Genomic DNA, 21,006 nt, shown 5'->3' on the forward strand with positions numbered 1-21,006 from the left:
CTCTCTCTCTCTCTCTCTCTCTCTCTCTCTCACCTTAGAACCCTCAACTCTGTGTTGGTGTTTTGGATTTGAAGTTGGAGCTGAGCTGAGTTTCCAGAGTCTTGATTTCATCTTGTGGTTTAAGGTTATGCTGGTTTATTGTCTGGTTTTTGTGTAAAGATCAGATCTTTTTTTTGTTTTGAAGAACATTTCACTCATTTGTTGATGGTAATTTTGATATATGGAAACAAGTGAGAAAAGCTGCTTTACATTTTGATGAATCCTTTAATATGATAGATAAGGTTTCATTAGGAAGGTAAAACCAAGCTCTTTTAATCGAGAGGAATAGTCTGAAGATGACTCTTGCATGTTTGAAACACTTGAAGCATGTTCAGTGTATTTACATTGAATCTTTTGTCTACACTCTCTGATGTTTTTTTCCTTCTTTTTAATCAGGTGCAACAACAACATGAACAGCTTGGTTCTTTCTCTTGCTCCAAAGATCGCAAAGCTGCAGACTTTAATACTGCGGCAGGACAAACCACAGCTAGAGGACAATGCAGTGGAGGCCATAGCAAATCACTGCCATGAGCTACAAGAGCTTGATCTCAGCAAAAGTTTGAGACTTACCGATCGTTCCCTCTATGCACCTGCTCATGGTTGCCCTGACCTCACAAAACTCAACCTTAGCGGATGCACTTCATTCAGCGACACTGCTATTGCGTATCTGACCAGATTCTGCAGAAAGCTTAAAGTTTTGAATCTCTGCGGATGTGTCAATGCTGTATCTGACTATGCTTTGGAGGTGAATCTTTGTTTCTTAGTGTTCTCTCTCAATCTGGTTTTGCTTCATTGGTTATAAAAGTGGTAGAATTGAAGTCTTTGTTCATCTTGATTTTGTGCAGGCTATTGGGAATAACTGCAGTCAGATGCAGTCACTGAATTTGGGATGGTGTGAGAATATCAGTGATGAAGGGGTAATGAGTTTAGCTTATGGCTGCCCAGATCTCAGGACCCTTGACCTCTGTGGCTGTGTTCTAATTACAGGTATTTCACATAGTTAAGCTGACTTGAAGTTAAGATCATTGGTATCTCCTCTGTATCGCACTTTGATTTGATATTTGCATTGAACTAAACAAGACTAGAAACTAGGTTGTTGTATAGATGGACTCACAAAACCCTTGACCTTGAGGTCCTTAAAAAGTGTGTAATCCAATTCGGTTTTGTCATGTAATATTTTGCAGATGAGAGTGTGGTAGCTCTAGCAGACTGGTGTGTCCACTTGAGGTCACTGGGGTTATACTATTGCAGAAACATAACAGACAGGGCTATGTACTCACTAGCTCAAAGCGGGGTAAAGAACAAACCAGGTTCATGGAAATCGGTTAAGAAAGGCAAATACGATGAGGAAGGATTGAGAAGTCTCAACATTAGCCAATGCACTGCCCTTACACCTTCAGCGGTTCAAGCTGTTTGCGATACCTTTCCTGCTCTTCACACATGTTCTGGAAGGCATTCACTTGTCATGAGCGGTTGTCTGAACTTGACATCTGTGCACTGTGCTTGTATCCTTCAGGCTCATCGCGCACACAACCCGGTTCCTCATCCGGCTCACTAAAACAGAAGACTAGATAGGTTGTATATAGAAGCATCAATGTTGAGATGTGATTAGTATTATTATAAACGAAGTAGCTTTTCAAGGTGAATGTGAAACCTTATGGAGCTTTTGAGTTCTTTCTTTGTCTTGAAAGATATTTTGGTGCTTTGTTCATTAAGACCTCTTTGTTACTACTTATTAGTGAAATTAGAGTCCCTCTTACATATTTTAAGCCTTCTTTTACATTGTTAAAGATCCATGTCAGTCAATAATCATAATCTTTGTTTGATATGGTGCATACAATTCCTTGGGATTGTAAAATCCTGAGGATGATAATAGACAAAAACAAGAAAATGGGCAATTGATTTGGACGCGTGTTTCAGTGTGTATAGTGAAAAAGATAAGGTCCTACCGGGAGTCGAACCCAGGTCGCTGGATTCAAAGTCCAGAGTGCTAACCACTACACCATAGAACCTTTTTGTTATCTTTCAATATAAAAGCTATATATAGATAGACTATAACAGCTCTGATTTGTACAAAGTTACCGCTGATCAATCATATTCCGTAGTTGAGATTAAAAAATAACATGGTTTCACCCACAACGCAATAACCGTATGCCCACATATGCTGATGTGTGAAGTGAAGCATCATAAACGGTATACACGCGGTGTTCATTTTGAGTTTCAAATTTTAATTTGTAATGTCTAGGTCAAATTGAAAGAATAATTTGGTCAAGATGATTCACCTAAAATAGTTTCAAATGTGGAGCTAGGTTTCGCCTAGGTGCTTAACACTTAACAGCTTCGTTTGTCATTCTCAGATTTCTAATTTCGGACACAAACGACAATAAGCACTAAGTCATAGTACTCTATGCATTGTAAAGTTGTAATAATCATATCCAAGATCCAACCCTAGCTAGTACTAGGTACTAAGGTATCGTGCTTCATTTTTCTCCGTACTAGTACCGTCGTAATTAAGTGCGACACTTATTAATTGTCTACTTATTAGTGAATGTGAATTCGATAAATGAAAATTTTGGGCCAAAGCTAAATGTTATTTAGAAGCTATTGACTAGAGTAATTACGGAAACTCTTAAAATTGACAACCGCGTTGACTTAATCTAAGACTAATTCCACAGAGAAAATCACTTGCCAAAACAGCAAAAAAAGAGTATGATTTCGTCCAACATATCCTATGATTCACTAATTCGAGTAATCAACATACTATTTTATAATTTATGTAATTCCAATCATTTAATGACCAAAAAATTTCAGTCATGCATATAAATAGATACACATCCCAGTCCAGTTTTGACAGCGTGAGTGTCACTGCGTTAATAATCATACTACAACACTGACAAAACAACAACAACAGCAGCAGAAGCAACAACAACAAAAAATGGTGAAAGAAGAAGTCAAGATTCTGGTTCTCATAATCGGTGCAGGACCAGCCGGTTTAGCCACATCAGCTTGTCTGAACCGGTTGAAGATACCGAACATAGTGGTCGAAAGAGAAGATTGCAGTGCCTCTCTCTGGAAAACAAGGTCTTACGATCGTCTCAGTCTTCACCTCGCAAAGCAATTCTGTCAACTCCCTCACATGCCATTCCCTTCAAACACTCCTACATTCGTCTCCAAGCTAGGTTTCATCAGTTACCTTGACGAATACGTCACACGTTTCAACGTAAACCCTAGGTATAACCGCAAGGTGAAATCCGCACACTTCAAAGATAGTCGATGGATCGTTGAGGTGGATAGTGAAACAAAGATGTCGACAGAAGTTTACTCGGCGGAGTATGTGGTTGCAGCGACGGGAGAGAACAGCGAAGGTGTGATCCCGGAGATTCCGGGGCTTGTAGAGAGGTTTAAAGGAGAGTACTTGCATTCAAGTGAATACAAGAACGGTGATAATTTCTCCGGAAAAGATGTTTTAGTCGTCGGATGTGGGAATTCCGGTATGGAGATTGCTTATGAACTGTCTAAGTGCAGCGCTAAGGTCTCCATCGTTGTTCGTAGCCCCGTAAGTAACTAACTATATATATACATATTAATAAAACTCATGTTAATAAAACTTTATAATAAGATTACAATATCGTAACTGATGTATAGGTGCACGTGTTGACGAGATCTATCGTACGGATAGGAATGTCGTTGCTCAGTTTTTTACCGGTAAAATTAGTTGACCGTTTGTGTCTCTTACTCGCGGAGCTGAGGTTTGGTAATACTTCAAGATATGGGCTTGTGAGACCCAAGAACGGCCCGTTTATGAACAAGCTTATCACCGGTAGGTCACCAACCATCGACGTAGGCTGCGTCGGAGAGATTAAGTCCGGCAAGGTTCAGGTTGTGCCGTCTATTAAGCGTATAGAAGGGAAGAGAGTGGAGTTTATAGATGGAAAGACCAAACACATAGACTCTATTGTGTTCGCAACTGGTTACAAAAGCAGCGTTTCGAAATGGCTTAAGGTATATTTGCAACTTCAGATACAGACAGAAACAGAGAACATAAAACTCTGTTCTTGTTTTAATGGCTCCTGATGTGACACAGGTTGATGATGGTGATCTGTTCAACGAGAATGGGATGCCGAAACGTGAGTTCCCGTGTCACTGGAAGGGGAAGAACGGGTTGTACAGTGTTGGGTTTGGGAGACAAGGTTTGGCTGGTATTTCAAGAGATGCTCAGAACATTGCTATAGACATTGCTTCTCTGGTTTGTCGGAGAAACAAGAACAAGATGTACTAATAAAATTAGAAGTTTTTTGCGATTTTTACATGTCAAAATCACAATTATTGATTCATAACAAGTGAGAAAGAAGATAACATTATTGATGACACATTACTGGATCAAATCGTCAGAGACCATTGGCATGAGAGCTTCCATTGTGGCCAGAGTTTGTCAGAATCTCATGACTTTGTTTCGCCAAGAGCGTTCCTGAGGTTTGAGTACTTGGTTTCGAGCTCATACCATGAATCCAAGTCCACCAAACGGTTAAACTCCTTGAACGTAATCATCTTTTCTAAGTGATCTTTGGTGGTTCCCTTTTCCTTGAGAATCTTGAGAACATCGACAAGAGCTCTAGTCGATGCATAGAGCGAGGTAAGTGGGTGAGCAATCAGATGAAATCCCATTTCTTTAAGCTCATCAGGTGTATGTAATGGCGTGCGTCCACCTTCAAGCATGTTACAAACTCGGTAACCTTTTGTGCGCTTTCCAATTTCCTTAAGCTCATCATCATCCCTTGGTGCCTCAACGAAGGAAGCATCAGCTCCAGCCTGCACATTGTTTCCATTACTATCCAACCATTCTGCTTTCTTATAAAACAAAGGGGATTAGATTCTAGTGTTGTTAACACAACATGGTATAGTAGTAGTAACCTCCATGTAGAGATTAGCACGGTCAATGGCATCTGAAAGTCCTGTTTTAGCTGAAAGGGCACGCGCATCAGTCCTTGCAATGAGGAAAAAGTCAGAATCTCCAATAGCGTCTCTTGCTGATGCTATTTTAGCAGCGTGCTCCTCGGCAGGTATGACCTGTTTCCAAGTTAGTAGCCAAATAATATAACTCAAGTCATCTGCATCTGAACTAAGGAGGAGGACATTGAAACCAATACCTCTTTGCCACGCATATGCCCTACACAAACAATAGAGAGAGCCAAACAGTTAAAACATTTGACAATAGCATTTAACTTTGCTGAGAAGGAATAAGAAGATAATGTCTCTTACCACACCTCTTTGGCCATGCCTGGTCCTGCAAGAAACCCAATTAACATTAGCACAAGTCAAGGTGAACGGGTTCACAGGGAGGACAAACTGTCTTGTAATTTACTCAAATGAACACAAGTATGGCTATTCAATGAAACACATGAATATACATTTACACAACCATCACTAGAAACCAAAAACTAGTATGATTACCTCAAGGAAGCAACCAGCAGCACCAGCTGCGATTAAGTCCTTTATAGTTCTTTGAACATTGAGAGCATTTCCTCCACCAGTATCTGAGAAACAATGTCAAATAACGAAGTCTTCAACTATCATTGACGTCCACCAAAAGAGAATTTGAAATCTTTCTATGTAAAGTAGTGATATTGTTAAAGGTTTCAGATTCAGGACTTGCCTCCATCCGCAAAGATTGGAATCTTTGGAGCAGCAGCACAAACTGCTCTCGCCGTTGCTGCCATCTCCGGGGGTCTAAAACCGACAGAACAAAACAAATAAAACGACAGAAGTTGTAGTTTCCAACTAACTAAAGAACAAAAAATAGCCGGAGATTTAAATGCAGCGGCGGGCGCTCACGTTATCAAACCGAAATCGGGTTTTCCCAAAGTCACGGCGGAGAGAGCGTAACCGGAGATCAAAGCGGCGGAGAATCCGGTCTGCTGCACGATAGCCGCCGATAAAGCGTCGTAGATTCCAGGAACAAGCACGGCGCCTTGCTCTTCAATCAGACGGTGAACACGTGACTGCATTCTCACCGTCGGATAAGCAGCCGATCGGACTGCGCGAGGATTTCGCCCGGTTCTATCTGAAATCGAAGGGTTTGAGCAGCAGAGTGAAGCGGATTTAGCCGCTATTAACATCGACATTTCTCGAAGCTCTCAAGAATTTTTTACCGAAGCAGGAGAGTGAAGAAGAGAGTGAAGAAGCTAGGACATCATAAATATGTCTCGATAATAAAGTTACTTTTATTTCAGGGATGTCCACGTGTCACATGTTTATGTGCTATATTTTAACTGTACGTACTAATTAATCCAGAATTTTAAAAAGATCATTATAATTAAAACCTTACTTTAGGTTCTAAATCCATATTTTAAAAACAGTGTTGCAGGGGAAGGCCTTTGGTTAGGTAGGCACGTTCTTTTGTGTTAATAATAGTATAATAACGTACTTAGTTCGATGGTAATCATGTAAACCATTTTTTTTTTTAAAGTTGTTTAAGTAGCTGCAAGGCTAGATTTCTCCATACACCAAGTGAAGAAGAGATAAGTCACATCAATATAAAGAAAAAACATCCGGTCCGCGTTTTATATACAGGGGATTAAGAATATTTAGTGACTTTCAAATATTATGCCGAGACAAAAATGATTAGGGTTCACGGTTCACCAATTAATTAATATTCCCTCTGTTTCAAATTAGTTATCATTTAAAGGGTTTTTACACAGATCAAGAACACAACTAAATTTTTTTAATTTACCTTTTATTTAATATATTTTTATTTTTTATTTGTTAATATATTAAAACAATTGAGATAAAATTGGTATTTTTACTAAATATATGCATTGGAAATCTAAAACTATAACTATTATAATTTTTTTTTTATTCTAGAAGGGCAACTAAAAAAACCAATGGAGTAATGATAGAAAATATTTCTTCTATAATAATACTGTATATATAACAATCAAGACATATTTTTGAATCTAAGTTTCTATAATCTCGTTAGAGAATATTTCTTGTTATTAGTTTAAGGTGTTTAACTAAACGGAGACATATTCTATCATTTATGGTTATGGACTAAGAGAAATCTTTCGTTCTGTTTACACAACGACATACTTTGACTTCTTTTTCGAATAAAATTGGCAAAGATCTCTTTGAATATGGATCGGAGTCCAAAGCAATTGAGCTGTACAACAGCTTATATGTTCCGTGTTGGTAGTAAATCTCATAAGCAGAGATTGAGCTTCTCCCAATATCCAGAGACTTTCAGCAACAGCTGGTCACCATGTAGTGTTATTGAAGAGGAAAGTCCGCCTTCATGGTTCTGCATACCAAGAAATTAACATCATATCAAATATATATAGTAGACAACATACAAAAGCTTCTCTCATAAAGGAATTAGATGCACTGACCTGGTATAAGATATCCGTCACTTCATCCTTTAAAAGTTCAGTGAATAATCTCATCATCACATGGTTCTCGAGACTGCTATATCCATCCTTGTGATATATGAGAAAGTATAAGTATGATGAATCGACATCGCTACGTTTGTACCACATGTTCAAGGAAGACGTATCCACAATGCGTAGAGGAAGCTGCATATCTTTAACGCTTCTAACTACCATGACTTAAACCAAGGTTCAATTTTGACGTCTCAATTAGCAAAGAACGTTAGTGTAAGAGCAATTCGTCATAAGAAAATATGCGTTGGAAATATATATTCTACATGTTCCCTTGACTGAAATACTTTGTCTAGAAAAAAATTGGTAAAATAAAGAAGTTTTTTGGAAATAAACAAATAAAGTTATATTTCTAAATATTGATGATCCAGTGTATACATTTATATTTCTAAATATTGATGATCCAGTATATACATTTCATACACTTTGTTTATTTTTATCATTTTATTGTAAACAGTTATCAAATTGTGTGTTTTTCAAATATTTAAAATTTATTTAACATGTATTCTTTTGTAAAATCACATAGATTACAATATTTTGTAGGTTTATAAAGTAATTTATACAAAAGTTTACAAATGTTAGTTTATTTTAAATAAAAATTATATATGAATTTATCTATTGAATTAATTTTATAGTTTTAGCACCTTTGAAATGAATATAACTGAATTATAAATTATTATAATAAACTAAAAATAAATTATTATTGAGAATACATTTTTCAAACTTAAAATACATCATTTATGGGTGATAGTGGGAGAACTAATCAACATTTTGGTAGTTTGTGATATTGTTAATATTGATGTATAAAAAAATCAGTTATATTACTAGTGCATTTTCATACATACTATTTTTTGAGTGTTTATCATTTAAATGCATTTTTATATACCGAGTTGATAATAATAAATTCAGACTGTATGCACTTGCTTAAATTCAATAATATATAAATTTATTCTTTTATTAGGAGGAAGAATAAGAAGTGAGTCCGTGGGCCGAGTACGGGCCTACCAGTGTATATACCTTGGAAAATTAGATATCCATTACAATTTTGATTAGGTTAATTGTTAAGTTTTGATCAACTTTAAGTTCGATTATCAGTTCTTTTATTTTATTGTTGGTAACTTCTTTAAAAAGAAAACACACACACGTAATTAATTCCAGTGATCTTTCAAGTATTTAATTTCCAAATTCTTATTATATTGTCTTCTTGTTAGGTCATTAATTTGATATTTCCATTCGTTTGGTTGAATAATTTTGATAAGGAAGAAATCTGTGTAGACAACACGTGGATTTCAATCTCTTATTAATTTATCTAATGGACTAGTGAAATAAATTATATAGATGGTTTTGTCCGTAAAACTTTATCCTCATATGAATATTAATAATTTCATATGAGGATATATTATTGAGAGCTTTTTGAAATCATGGGACATGCTGGTCGGAGACTAGTAAATATGAATCCAAAGCAAATATTCCATGGCACAGCCACGCTTGCATGTGTTTGAGATCAAACATCCCACTTCTTTGTGATAATATTTTCTTAATATATATAGATATGTAGAAATAAACCTAACTAACATCGGTCCGTATAGACTTAATTAAGCAAATATGTGAACAGCGATTTGACTCGTAAAATTTCACAGTTTTCTTACATTAAAAACAAAAAAACATGAATAGGAGGTTAGAGAATTTACATGATGAAAATGTAATACAAACTCTCATAAAAAGCTTTATTGGAGTTTTAACAATCTTTCTAATAATTTGAGATTCCAAGCAGCTCTATTCACACTTTAATTAATACTTTGTCAAAAGAAAAAAAAAACAACAACAACGAACCAACTAGCTAGAAAATAAAATCATTTCTTTACAAAACTTCCATTTGAATCCAATATGGTAAACATTATAGCATACGAAAGCACCTTTACTCAATGAGTTGTACACTTTTTCTTTTGGAAAGTTTAATTTCTGCATAATGGTTGACTTTAAAATATTGTTCGTGAGGTTAATCCATATTATAAATGTACTTCGACTAAACATGAGATATAAGGTTTTCTTTGTAACAAATAAAAACAGAAGTTACGTAATGGATAAGATTAAGAGATAGAAAAGTCTCTTATGTGGGTATTGCGAGGATAAGGTTGATAAAGACTATGCGTCAAATGTTTAGTCGTATCCTCTGTTATTCTTCACCATATTTTAAATAAAACAACAAAATTTCTTGTTAAAATAAAAAAATTGTGATTAGATTCTTTACACATTGTTTAATGATCATTATGGCAAACAATCATTTTACCTTGAAGACTTTTTATGTCCCACTAAACTTTGGAAACTTGTATTTTATAAACAATCGCTCAATTGTGTGTAAGTCACTAATTATATTAATTAAGCTATTGCAGGGAAACAAGGACTCCCGTAAATAACATATTTTAAAACATTTTCGTTACACTTACACATAACAAATATATGCAAGTTAAGCTCAGTGTTCATCAACCTAAATTGCTGTTGTGCATTCACAGTTAAATAAAATTGTAATCAAACTAATTACACCGAATGACCGAACCTAATATCTCTTACTCGGTCTAGTAATTTTTTTTCTTAAAACTACAAAAATCGTTGAATTAAGAATCTTCTTTACACATTGAATTAAGAAGAATTAACATATCCTAACCTTTGGTATAATATTTATTTTTTATTTTTATTTTTTTTGACATTGTACTCAAAACAGGAAAAAAAAAATAAGGCCATGGTTTTTAGATTATAGATTTTAGATTTTAGTTTTTGGTTTTTGATTTTTGGGATTTTAGTTTTTTTGTAAGAAAGTTATTTTTAAAATAATTACATAAAGAAACATAAAAAAAAAAAAAAAAAAAAATCGTAAATTTTCCCTAAAATCTATAATTATGTGGATTCTAGTTTTTGTTAATATTTGTAAAGAAAAGCTTAAAACTAGTTTTCCTATTTTTTAGGAAATCTATTTAACTTATAATCTTGAATGGAGAAAAAATTGGTTTTTGAAAAACAAAATCCAAAAACTATAGTAGAATCTACTTGTCATTCAAGGCCTAAAAGTGGTATACAATTCGATTTTTTTTCTTTGTTCTCCTTGAATTTTGTTTTGTTTTGGAATTAGAAAATGAGATAACCTAATACAACAGTAATTAATAAAAGTCACGGCGGAGAGAGCGTAACCGGAGATCAACGCGGCGGAGAATCCGGTATGCTGCACGATAGCCGCAGATAAAGCATCGTAGACTCCGGGAATAAGCACGGCGCCTTGCTCTTCGATCAGACGATGAACACGTGACGCATTTTCGGATAAGCAGCCGATCACACTGCGCGAGGGTTTCGCCCGGTTCTAGCTGAAATCGAAGAGTTTGAGCAGCAGAGTGACCGCCATTAACATCGACATCTTCGTAGGTTTTGCTAATAAGTAGAATCATCAATTTAATCAAATCGTATAAATAAAGATTGAAGATGCTAAATAAAGTTACTTAGTCCAATGATGAACACGTGTCACACATGTTTATGATTATAATTGTATGTAATTTTAAAACAAGCAGGGGAAGGCAACAAGCACACACAAAAAAAAAGATTTTTGCAACTGTGGTGGTCGAACTCACGACCTTTCTATTTCTCCCTAGTACTTAACCAGTAAAGCTATATGATATAATTGCAATAACGGCCACATATTTACTTATTATTTCTGGCCACAAGCACTTTAGATTAGATGTTTTGCAAATAGAAGAGATTCATAATTCATTTAAATTACTTCAAATACATTTGAAATTTTCATATTCGAAGATGGTGATCAATTTCATCCTCTAAAGTTTCATATTGGCAGCTTCTTTGATCCTTTAAAGTTTCAAAAATTGCCTCATATTCTTGGTATGATTTCCCACTAATTAGTTTGAAATAACTTATAATGTTTTGATTTAGACCATACAATTGTTTAATTGTTATGCATAACACATGTTGTTCATGATTCCAAAAGATTTCTCAATGGGAGACTTTTTACCGTTGTAAAAAAAACATGTTAAACCCAATGTTCATTACATTAAAAAAAAAAAACACAAATAGGAGATTAGAGAATTACATGATGAAATTGTAATACAAACTTTATTGGAGTTTCAAACAGCTTTCTTGAGATTCAAAACAAGATTTTTTAAAATAGAAAATGATTAATTTTAAGATATTGATGATTTGAAATTAATATGAATACAATTGACTTATATATTATTATAATAATATGAAAACTTGTTTTTACGTAAATGTAACATTTGGTAATTGTGGGAGAACCAATCAACACCTTACTAGTGAATTTTTCATAAAAACAAGTTTTTAATAAGATTTTGAATCCTATGTATTTTACATAAATTCATTTTTATATAATCTAGTTGATAATAATAAATTCAGATTATACTGATTTGCTTAAATGTTCACTATAGTTTAAAAGTTAAAAGATTATTTGCAATAAGAAATTCAAATCTACTATATCTATAGGAATGAGGAGCAGTTTGGTTATGTCTATAAATCTCATTAGAGGTTTGCTGGTAAGTTTGTACTGCAAAAAAAAAAAAAAACTATTAACTACTGAGTCCATGGAAAAGTATATATCTATTGGGATTTTGGTCAGGTTGGTATTTTCAAGTTTTGATCAACACTAACTACATTAGTTATTTTATTTTATTAGGTGCAACTTTTTAAAACAAACATAATTCCAGTGATCTTTGAAGTTTTTAATTTCAAATTTCTATAACATCTTCTCTTGTTTAAAATGATCTGCTTCCGGTATAGCTCATATGTTATTATGCATTAATTTGATCCGTAAATATATTTTCATTCATTTTACGTTTGAGTTATTGAATGAAGACGAGTAAAACCTAGTAGATGAAGTTATCTAAATTAAGAAGTATGTGTAGAGAAGGCGTGGATTTCAATTTCTTATTAGTTTATCTAATGGACTAGTGAAACATAAATTATATAGATTTTGGTCCATAAGACTTTTATCCTCATATGAAAATAATTATTTCATATTAACTATATATTATTATTGAGAGCTTTTTGAAATCATAGGACATGCTGGTCGGAGACTAATAAATATGAATCCAAACAAATATTCCATGGCGCAGCCACGCTTACATGTGTTTAGGACCAAACAATCCCACTTCTTTGAGATAATATTTTCTTTATAGGGTATATAGATCATAACATATGTACCATCCGTTTCACTTAAGCAATTATCAGCGATTTGACTCGTAATTTTTTTACAGTTTTCTTACATATAAAAGAAATCTAAATGAATAGGAAGTTTAGAGAATTAAGTGATGAAAAGCTTAATTTGTTGGAGGCTTTTTGTTACAATGCAGATGATTTATTCTATTCACACTTTAATACTTCGTCAAAAGAACAAAAAACAACAATAACCAAACTAGCTAGTAAATAACATCATTTGTTTAAAGAAACTTCCATTTGAATTAATTCCTCCAATATGGTAATTGGTAAACACTATAGCATACGAAAGCACCTTTATTCAGTGAGTTGTACACTTTTCCTTTTGGAAAAAGAAATTTCTGCATAATGGTTGAATATATCAAATATTGTTCGTGAGGTGCTTAACTCCATATTGTGAATGTACTTCGACTAAACATGAGATATAAGGTTTTCTTAATTTGTAACAAATAAAAACAGAAGTTACGTAATGGATAAAGATTAAGAGATAGAGAAGTCTCTTATGTGGGTATTGCGAGGATAAGGGTTGATAAAGACTCTGCGTCAAATGTTTTAGTATCCTCTATTATTCTTCACCATATTTTAAATAAAACAACAAAATTTCTTGTTAAAATAAAACAAACAAATTGTGGTTAGATTCTTTACACATTGTTTAATGATCATTACTTGGTAAACAATCAATTTACCGTGGAGACTTTTTATGTCCCACTAAACTTTGGAAACTTGTATTTATAAACAATCGCTCAACCTCAATTGTGTGTAAGTCACTAATTTAATTAAGCTATTGCAGGGGAAAAAATGACTTCCGTAAACAACATATTTTAAAACATATTCGTTACACTGCTTACACATAACAAATATATGCAAGTTAAGTTCAGTGTTCATCAACCTAAATTGCTGTTGTCCATTCACAGTTATCGAATCAAACTAATTACACCGAGTGACCGAACCTATAATATCTCTTAATCGGTACATAATTAAGAAGAACTAATCCTAAGCTTTGGTGGAGTATTTTTTTTTTTTTTTTGACATTTTACTCTAAACAGGAAAAAGGAAATTGAAAAAAGTGGTATACAACTCGAGTTTTTTCTTTCTTTTCCTTGAATTTTGAAATAAGTAAATGAGATAAGCTAATACAACAGTAATTAATAAAAGTAGTTTCTCAAGTTGACAAAGAAAAAAGAGAGAGCGTTTGAATACTTCACAAAAAATCAACACGTTAAACTGCACTAACAGCATGAAATCGTGAATATTTTTATTTAATCCAATAAATATCAATTAGTGGGAACTGTCGTACGCACCTTCGTCACCCCACGATCGCTTCCGTCATATTTATTCTCAGACATATGACATATCCAACGGTTTGTATTTTTCTCATTATATACTAAAATTAATACTGTCATAAACCAAATATTACTATATATAAAACCGAGTGACAAATTAACTGGTCAACAAAAATTGATCGAAACCAAAACCGACACGGAACTGCTAATTACAGTAGTAGTATATCTTATTCCCTTTTCCAAGTCAGATACTTTAATTTATTAATCACTAATTTCAGTTACCTTCTGGAACAGTAGAGCTAGAAAAATTCAAAGAATTTTATAAAGTCTCTCATTAAGCTATTTTACCAAGAAAATTTCTATGTTTCGTACCTCTTACAAAAAACCAAAATTCAGACCAAGTTTTATTTTTTTCTTCCATTTCAGAAACTTTTTTTTGGTTTGTTCCAAAGTAAGTAAAAAACCTAACACCACACGAGTCTTTAAAAGTATGAATCTTTAAAAGAAAGAGTAAACACATCTTAAAACAACGACCACAGACACAGAGACAAACCAACGTGTATATTATCTCTCTCTTCTCTCTCGTTTCTGTCTTCTTCTGTGTAAACAGTAAGACCCAAAAGGTCAAACCTTTGAGGCTTTTGTTTCTTCCTTTAAGTGCTTTTCCGACGTTTTTTATATATTAGATTTCTTCTTGTCAATTTCTTCATTTGGGCATCCTCTTCAATCCAAAGACCGACCGACCCTTTTTGCTCTCTCTCTAATCTCTCCTGGTAATGGCTTCATCATCCGAGCTTTTTTTTTTGTTTCCTGGTCCTTTTTATCCTTAACTCTAATCTATACTTTAACTTGGTTGATATGTTGTTTTAAACCAGTCATATGACAATTAAAGTATAGATCTTTGTGCTCTGATTGTTCTGAATTGCGTCTATTGGAGTAAATTTCTTGGTTAATCGACTATGTCCTTGAGAATTGCGTAGATTTGGTATTGGTAGGTGTGAAAGGAAGAATCTTTACATGGGTTTGGTAGGAGTTTCATAACTATTTGCAATTCTCAATGGTTTTTTGGATGATAGTCTCTGCTTTGGAGAATCAACTCTTAGATTTGCATCATAAAGCTCCTTAATTGGTTTTCTCTATGATGAATTAGTAACAAAAGGCTTAATCTTTAGGAAGTATATCTCTTGGGTACTTTTTGAATGATTCAACAAGCTTTTGTTAGAGTCACAGACTCACAGTGGTTTGAGGTTTTTTCTGTGTGTGACATTTTAAGAATCTAACATGTAAGGGGGAACGTTTTGGTTGCAGGTGAATGGTGGAACAGACTGTGGTTAGAGAACATATCAAAGCGAGAATCATGTCATTGGTGAGGTCAGCAGAGCCATCCTCTTATAGGAACCCGAAGCTTTACTCGTTGAATGAGAATGTTAACAACATTGGTGGTGTCACTTCTGCTCAGATCTTTGATCAAGACAGGTCCAAGAACCCTTGTCTGACTGATGATTCTTACCCAAGCCAAAGTTACGAGAAGTACTTTCTTGATTCGCCAACAGATGAGTTTGTACAACAACACCCTATCGGCTCTGGTGCCTCGGTCAGCTCATTTGGCTCTTTGGACTCATTTCCTTATCAGTCCAGACCGGTTCTTGGATGTTCCATGGAGTTTCAGTTACCGTTTGACTCAACCTCTACATCGTCTACGAGGCCTTTGGGAGATTACCAAGCTGTTTCTTACAGTCCGAGCATGGATGTGGTGGAGGAGTTTGATGATGAGCAAATGAGATCAAAGATTCAAGAGCTTGAAAGAGCTCTACTTGGCGATGAAGATGATAAAATGGTTGGTATAGATAATCTGATGGAGATTGACAACGAATGGTCTTACCAAAACGAAAGCGAACAGCATCAGGACTCTCCCAAAGAATCATCATCTGCAGATTCCAACTCTCATGTAAGTAGCAAAGAAGTTGTGTCCCAAACCACTCCAAAGCAAATCTTGATATCTTGTGCTCGTGCACTATCCGAAGGGAAATCAGAGGAAGCTTTGTCAATGGTAAATGAGCTTAGGCAGATTGTTTCAATCCAAGGAGACCCTTCTCAGAGAATCGCAGCTTACATGGTGGAAGGTCTAGCTGCAAGAATGGCTGCTTCAGGAAAATTCATCTACAGAGCATTGAAATGCAAAGAGCCTCCTTCTGATGAGAGGCTTGCAGCTATGCAAGTCCTGTTTGAAGTCTGCCCTTGTTTCAAGTTCGGGTTTTTAGCAGCTAATGGTGCGATCATTGAAGCAATCAAAGGTGAAGAGGCAGTGCACATAATCGATTTCGATATAAACCAAGGGAACCAATACATGACACTGATAAGAAGCATTGCTGAGTTACCTGGCAAACGTCCTCGCCTGAGGCTAACTGGTATTGATGACCCTGAATCAGTCCAACGCTCTATCGGAGGGTTAAGTATCATCGGTTTAAGACTCGAGCAACTCGCTAAAGATCATGGAGTATCTTTCAAATTCAAAGCAGTGCCTTCAAAGACTTCAATAGTCTCTCCATCTACACTCGGTTGCAAACCCGGAGAAACCTTAATTGTCAACTTTGCATTCCAACTTCATCACATGCCTGACGAGAGTGTCACAACTGTAAACCAGCGGGACGAGCTACTCCACATGGTCAAAAGCTTGAACCCGAAGCTCGTCACAGTTGTTGAACAAGACGTGAACACAAACACTTCCCCGTTCTTCTCCAGATTCATAGAGGCGTATGAGTACTACTCAGCGGTTTTTGACTCTCTTGACATGACACTTCCGAGAGAAAGCCAAGAGAGGATGAACGTAGAAAGACAGTGCCTTGCTAGAGACATAGTCAACATTGTTGCTTGCGAAGGAGAAGAACGGATTGAGAGATACGAGGCTGCTGGAAAATGGAGAGCGAGGATGATGATGGCGGGATTCAGTCCAAAACCAATGAGTTCTAGAGTAACAAACAATATACAGAACCTCATAAAGCAACAATATTGCAATAACTACATGCTTAAAGAAGAAATGGGTGAGCTCCATTTTTGCTGGGAGGAGAAAAGCTTAATCGTTGCTTCAGCCTGGAGGTAAGATAAGTGACAGATCATATACATATAATCGTTAAGTTTCATAAAACAATATTATGTTTTTAGTTTTTTACTGTTGTCTTGTGTTATTGTGTAACTGGTTAACTCATCTCCATGTATTATAACCAGAGATCAGAGGTTAATCATAGACAGGTTACAAAGCTAATTTAACACTTATGGATCGATTTTTCTTTCTTTTTTCTCTATTATGTAAAAGTAGAGTTCTGGTTCTAAAGCCTACTTACTTATTCGTTGACGTGTGTGATTGAAGTGTTAACATGTTAGTAAATTACTCAGTTTTAAAGTTTAAGCTCATAAAAGTCACAAAGGCAAAGTCTTCTTCAATCAATCACACTCGTTATCACTAGTAGGGGAATCAGGAAATCTTACAGTTTTCATTCAGCATCATTTTTTACATTCCAACAAACCGAAATAGAAAAAGAAAGCAAAACTCTAATTAAGAAGAGTTAATACGAAATCACTTGGAACCAATTCATCCTCAAAAGCTTCAAACTTGCAGGTCTTGCTTCCCATTGACCACATTTTGCTTCTTCTCTTCATCTTTCATCTCCACCATCTTCTCATCCTTCTCAGCATCACCAGATTTCTCACCCTTGTTTCCACAGTAGATGAAGTAGAGAATCAACTGCAGTGTCCCTAACGCACATCCAAACCCATTTGGGATCTTCACAGAACATCAACAGAAAACGTTAAAGATTTTGAAAACAAGTAGCGACTTTTACCAAAAGGCTACAAAACAAAATGAGGAAGAAATTGTAAAACTTACTGCAACAAAAGGGTCACGACCGATAAGACCATAGACGAACCAGGAAGTACCACAGAGGAACACAAAGAGAGACAAGAAGAATGGCATAAACTCTACACTCTTCGTCTTTATCACCAATCTCTGTAAATCAAATCAATCAACCAAACACAAAATCAACAAAACGAGTCTCTGAAGAAAGAGCAAGAACTGAAAAAAGACCCAATCTTGATATAGCTTACCATGATGGAGAGTGGAGAAGCGTACATGATGATGGAGAAAACAGTGGCAGCGAGACCACAGAAGAGTTTCCTGGCGTTCCCGTGGAGAGCAAAGAGAGAGACGAGAGCTACGGTTCCGAATACAGCCAAGACGCAGCTAAAGATACCAAAGATCTTAACTTTTTCCTTCTTCGGTGCGTAGATAAGGAAGATAAACACGTAGATCGTTTCGATGAATGCTCCTGTGCCATTGATAGTGCTCACAAGTGTGTTGTCTTTTGACACAAATGGAAGTCCGTACCTGAAAAAGAAAACAGAGGAAACCCAATAAAAAACAGAGGATTGAAGAAACAGAATCAGTGAAATCACTCCAATGGAAGAACGTTTAGGATTAAGAATTGGGTTTTACCAAGCGGAGAGGAGACAGTTGAGGAGAGTCATTGGGTAAGGGATACCAGAGAATTGTTCAGTGGATTTGTTCTTGATGATTCTCTTGAATGTTATCCTTCATGAACAAAGAGGAATCTTTTGAGTTTTACAGAACAGAACAACAGATTAAGCCAAAGAAACTGAGAGAATCACAAATCTGTGCACGAGAAAAGATAGAGAAAGAGGATGAGGAGGAGACGTACGAAGGAGCCAAGAACAGAAACAGAGCAGTTGCATTTCCTGTAAAAGTAGAGTAACGACAAAATATACGATATAGGGTCTCAGAGATTTCTCATGGAAGAAGAAGAAAGAAAGATGGAGAGAGGGTTGAGATTGAGAAGATGTGTAGTTACCGAAAACGCCGAAGATGGTGTGAGCGATGTTCATCTTTGATCTCTAAGGTGGTGAGGTGTTTCACTTTTTTCTTGTTTGTAAGCTGAGAGAGAAAACGAGAGAAGATGAGCTGAGTGTTTTCTATCGGCAAAGCGTGTTCATCAGCAGCTATATATCGAGATTCTTCTGCGTGTGCTTTAAGCCTTTAACCGCTTAACCGCGAAACACCAATACTAAATTTAGGGGTGGGCATTTCGGTTAAACTTTGGGTTCGGTTCGGTTCGATTTATTCGGTTTTCATAAAACTCTAACCAAACTCAACCCAACTCAACCAAACTTAGTATGGTTTGGTTTGTGTTTGGATCGGTTTATGTTCAGTTCGGTTTGGTTCAGATCGGTTTTAGTTCAGTACAAATAAATCAGTAACAAACAAATTCATTATCGTTTGATATCCTAAAATAATCAACAAGTTATATAAGTTGAATAATTCAAATAATCATGAAAAAGGAAAACCTAAAAAAACCAACCGTATTAAAATCAAATGCCTAATAACTAGAAGTTTAGTAGAAAAGAAAATTGAAAAAAATCAGCAGCAACAATTTAACATAACAGTCTTCCATGAAAGCAGAGAAGAGAAGAAGTGAGGAACTAGATATGAATTTGCGCTTTGAGGTTTGTAGAGTTTTACACTTTAGAACATAAGGTTAAAAACAATTATACCCAATTCTATATTAACTAATTCATTAGAAATGTAAAAAAGAAAAAAATTCAAACGTGTGCGAGAGGGAGCAAATGCTGGGTATTACTCGTGAGATTACATATATACAAATCTAATAATATTAATTAACATAAACACATTGGGTTATCAGTTCGGTTTGGTTCAAAACCGAACCGAACCGAACCGTTTGGGTTGAAGAAAAATGCAACCGAACGATTTGAGGGTATATATGGGTTTGGTTTGGATCGGTTTGAGTTTTGTTGGGTCGGTTCGGTTTGGTTCGGTTCGGTTAAAATGCCCACCCCTACTAAATTACAATTTTTTTTAAAAGTATATTACATTAATGAAATAATAGTATATTGGATTTTTTAATAGATTAATAAGTAAAGTTAAGAGATAAATTAACAAATAGTACTAATTTCTCTATACAAATTTCTAATTATATTTATTTTGGAAAACGAAAATTAATCTGTTACTTGTTTTGGCCTCGAGAAGTGAACCAACAAACCCTTTCTTTCAGTTTATAGAGTAACTGTGACGATTTTTGGGTTTATCTTTTGTAGATTGTTTAGAGAATTGAAATGAAATTAAACAACACCTTCGAAAAGCTCTTTTTCTTATTTTGTTTTTTGTTTGTTACTAAAAAGTAGCTCTGAGCCACTGAACAAGGCAGAGTGTTTCTGAGCGTGACGTTGATATGTGGACTCGAGGCTCGAGCCCTGTATCTTCTGCCATACAGTGCGCTAGTGGAGTGGTTGATCATTTCCCTGATATGTTTACCTTTACATCCTTAACAGTTGATAAAGATTCCGGATACAATACTTTTTTCACATGAGCTAATAATTCATCCATAGTTTGAAAGTTTCTTGTTAAACAATATAATGTATCTATCTATCATAATATTCTCCCAGGAAACAAATGGTATACATATATCGATAAGAAAAGTACTATGCAGATTCAAATGACAGACTTTTATCAACCCATGTTTGTTTTTGTCGTTGGCTACATCAAGATTTGTTGAGATTCCCATATATACATAGAACAAAGTGACCTAACTATATGAAAACAAACAAAAAGATGTAGCACAGTAGACGCTGATAGATAGTTCAGTCTTCAACATGATTACGTTTATCAGTTTATATGTTCTCCTGATCATTTAATTTTTTTATCTCACAATTTTACGTTTATATGGGAATCTTAAATGTTTAACCTTAAAATTTTTGGATGTGGATCAACAAATAGGTTATACATTGTGCTTTCACAAAGTAGGCACAAATTATCTGATAATTATTATAGATAATGCTAGTTAGTTGGTAACGCTATATGTACACAAAACTATCACCATATTTGAAGTTCGGTTTAAGTCCCACGTCAATGATTGAGAAAGCAAAAGACTGAACTGAAGAAATGATAAACATTTTTTTAAAGAAAAGAAAGTGAAAATGATGACGTCGTATGGATACGATTC

The 21,006-nt window shown here is 35.0% G+C and overlaps 5 protein-coding genes and 1 non-coding gene across 6 annotated transcripts; 3 read left to right on the forward strand and 3 right to left on the reverse strand.

Annotated features, from left to right (window-relative positions):
* On the forward strand, nucleotides 395-1,802 carry LOC104743434 (F-box protein SKP2A). Its single transcript, XM_019236204.1, has 3 exons — nucleotides 395-784; nucleotides 885-1,026; nucleotides 1,224-1,802. Exons 1-3 carry the CDS (start codon nucleotides 410-412, stop codon nucleotides 1,595-1,597), a joined length of 891 nt encoding a protein of 296 aa, XP_019091749.1. The 5' UTR covers nucleotides 395-409; the 3' UTR covers nucleotides 1,598-1,802.
* Nucleotides 1,980-2,051, reverse strand: TRNAQ-UUG. The gene has a single exon. It is a non-coding gene; the product is annotated as a tRNA-Gln (tRNA).
* Nucleotides 2,975-4,637, forward strand: LOC104743435 (probable indole-3-pyruvate monooxygenase YUCCA11). The gene is made up of 3 exons (XM_010464519.1): nucleotides 2,975-3,595; nucleotides 3,685-4,041; nucleotides 4,124-4,637. The coding sequence occupies exons 1-3, from the start codon at nucleotides 2,975-2,977 to the stop codon at nucleotides 4,316-4,318; spliced, it is 1,173 nt and encodes a 390-aa protein (XP_010462821.1). The 3' UTR covers nucleotides 4,319-4,637.
* On the reverse strand, nucleotides 4,287-6,223 carry LOC104740842 (carboxyvinyl-carboxyphosphonate phosphorylmutase, chloroplastic). The gene is made up of 7 exons (XM_010461553.2): nucleotides 5,872-6,223; nucleotides 5,693-5,766; nucleotides 5,491-5,573; nucleotides 5,299-5,323; nucleotides 5,187-5,206; nucleotides 4,951-5,106; nucleotides 4,287-4,848 (listed from the first exon to the last, which is right to left on the reverse strand). Exons 1-7 carry the CDS (start codon nucleotides 6,159-6,161, stop codon nucleotides 4,480-4,482), a joined length of 1,017 nt encoding a protein of 338 aa, XP_010459855.1. The 5' UTR covers nucleotides 6,162-6,223; the 3' UTR covers nucleotides 4,287-4,479.
* LOC104740843 (scarecrow-like protein 1) lies at nucleotides 14,375-17,303 on the forward strand. The gene is made up of 2 exons (XM_010461554.2): nucleotides 14,375-14,751; nucleotides 15,287-17,303. The coding sequence occupies exon 2, from the start codon at nucleotides 15,291-15,293 to the stop codon at nucleotides 17,076-17,078; it is 1,788 nt and encodes a 595-aa protein (XP_010459856.1). The 5' UTR covers nucleotides 14,375-14,751; nucleotides 15,287-15,290; the 3' UTR covers nucleotides 17,079-17,303.
* LOC104740844 (bidirectional sugar transporter SWEET1) lies at nucleotides 17,415-18,974 on the reverse strand. The gene is made up of 6 exons (XM_010461555.2): nucleotides 18,841-18,974; nucleotides 18,691-18,727; nucleotides 18,468-18,563; nucleotides 18,080-18,359; nucleotides 17,862-17,981; nucleotides 17,415-17,759 (listed from the first exon to the last, which is right to left on the reverse strand). The coding sequence occupies exons 1-6, from the start codon at nucleotides 18,872-18,874 to the stop codon at nucleotides 17,583-17,585; spliced, it is 744 nt and encodes a 247-aa protein (XP_010459857.1). The 5' UTR covers nucleotides 18,875-18,974; the 3' UTR covers nucleotides 17,415-17,582.

Source organism: Camelina sativa, chromosome 14 (assembly GCF_000633955.1).
Source record: "Camelina sativa cultivar DH55 chromosome 14, Cs, whole genome shotgun sequence".
NCBI lineage: Eukaryota > Viridiplantae > Streptophyta > Magnoliopsida > Brassicales > Brassicaceae > Camelina > Camelina sativa.

Coding starts and splice junctions, on each gene's coding strand:
- LOC104743434 (XM_019236204.1), top strand. CDS start 410: ATGTTTTTTTCCTTCTTTTTAATCAGGTGCAACAACAACATGAACAGC. Junction 785..884: donor TATCTGACTATGCTTTGGAG/GTGAATCTTTGT, acceptor GATTTTGTGCAG/GCTATTGGGAATAACTGCAG. Junction 1,027..1,223: donor TGGCTGTGTTCTAATTACAG/GTATTTCACATA, acceptor AATATTTTGCAG/ATGAGAGTGTGGTAGCTCTA.
- LOC104743435 (XM_010464519.1), top strand. CDS start 2,975: ATGGTGAAAGAAGAAGTCAAGATTCTGGTTCTCATAATCGGTGCAGGA. Junction 3,596..3,684: donor CCATCGTTGTTCGTAGCCCC/GTAAGTAACTAA, acceptor ACTGATGTATAG/GTGCACGTGTTGACGAGATC. Junction 4,042..4,123: donor GCGTTTCGAAATGGCTTAAG/GTATATTTGCAA, acceptor GATGTGACACAG/GTTGATGATGGTGATCTGTT.
- LOC104740842 (XM_010461553.2), bottom strand. CDS start 6,161: ATGTCGATGTTAATAGCGGCTAAATCCGCTTCACTCTGCTGCTCAAAC. Junction 5,324..5,490: donor CTGCTGGTTGCTTCCTTGAG/GTAATCATACTA, acceptor GGTTTCTTGCAG/GACCAGGCATGGCCAAAGAG. Junction 5,107..5,186: donor GGCATATGCGTGGCAAAGAG/GTATTGGTTTCA, acceptor ACTTGGAAACAG/GTCATACCTGCCGAGGAGCA.
- LOC104740843 (XM_010461554.2), top strand. CDS start 15,291: ATGGTGGAACAGACTGTGGTTAGAGAACATATCAAAGCGAGAATCATG.
- LOC104740844 (XM_010461555.2), bottom strand. CDS start 18,874: ATGAACATCGCTCACACCATCTTCGGCGTTTTCG. Junction 18,564..18,690: donor TTTCTGTTCTTGGCTCCTTC/GTACGTCTCCTC, acceptor TTGTTCATGAAG/GATAACATTCAAGAGAATCA. Junction 17,760..17,861: donor GTCGTGACCCTTTTGTTGCA/GTAAGTTTTACA, acceptor TGTTCTGTGAAG/ATCCCAAATGGGTTTGGATG.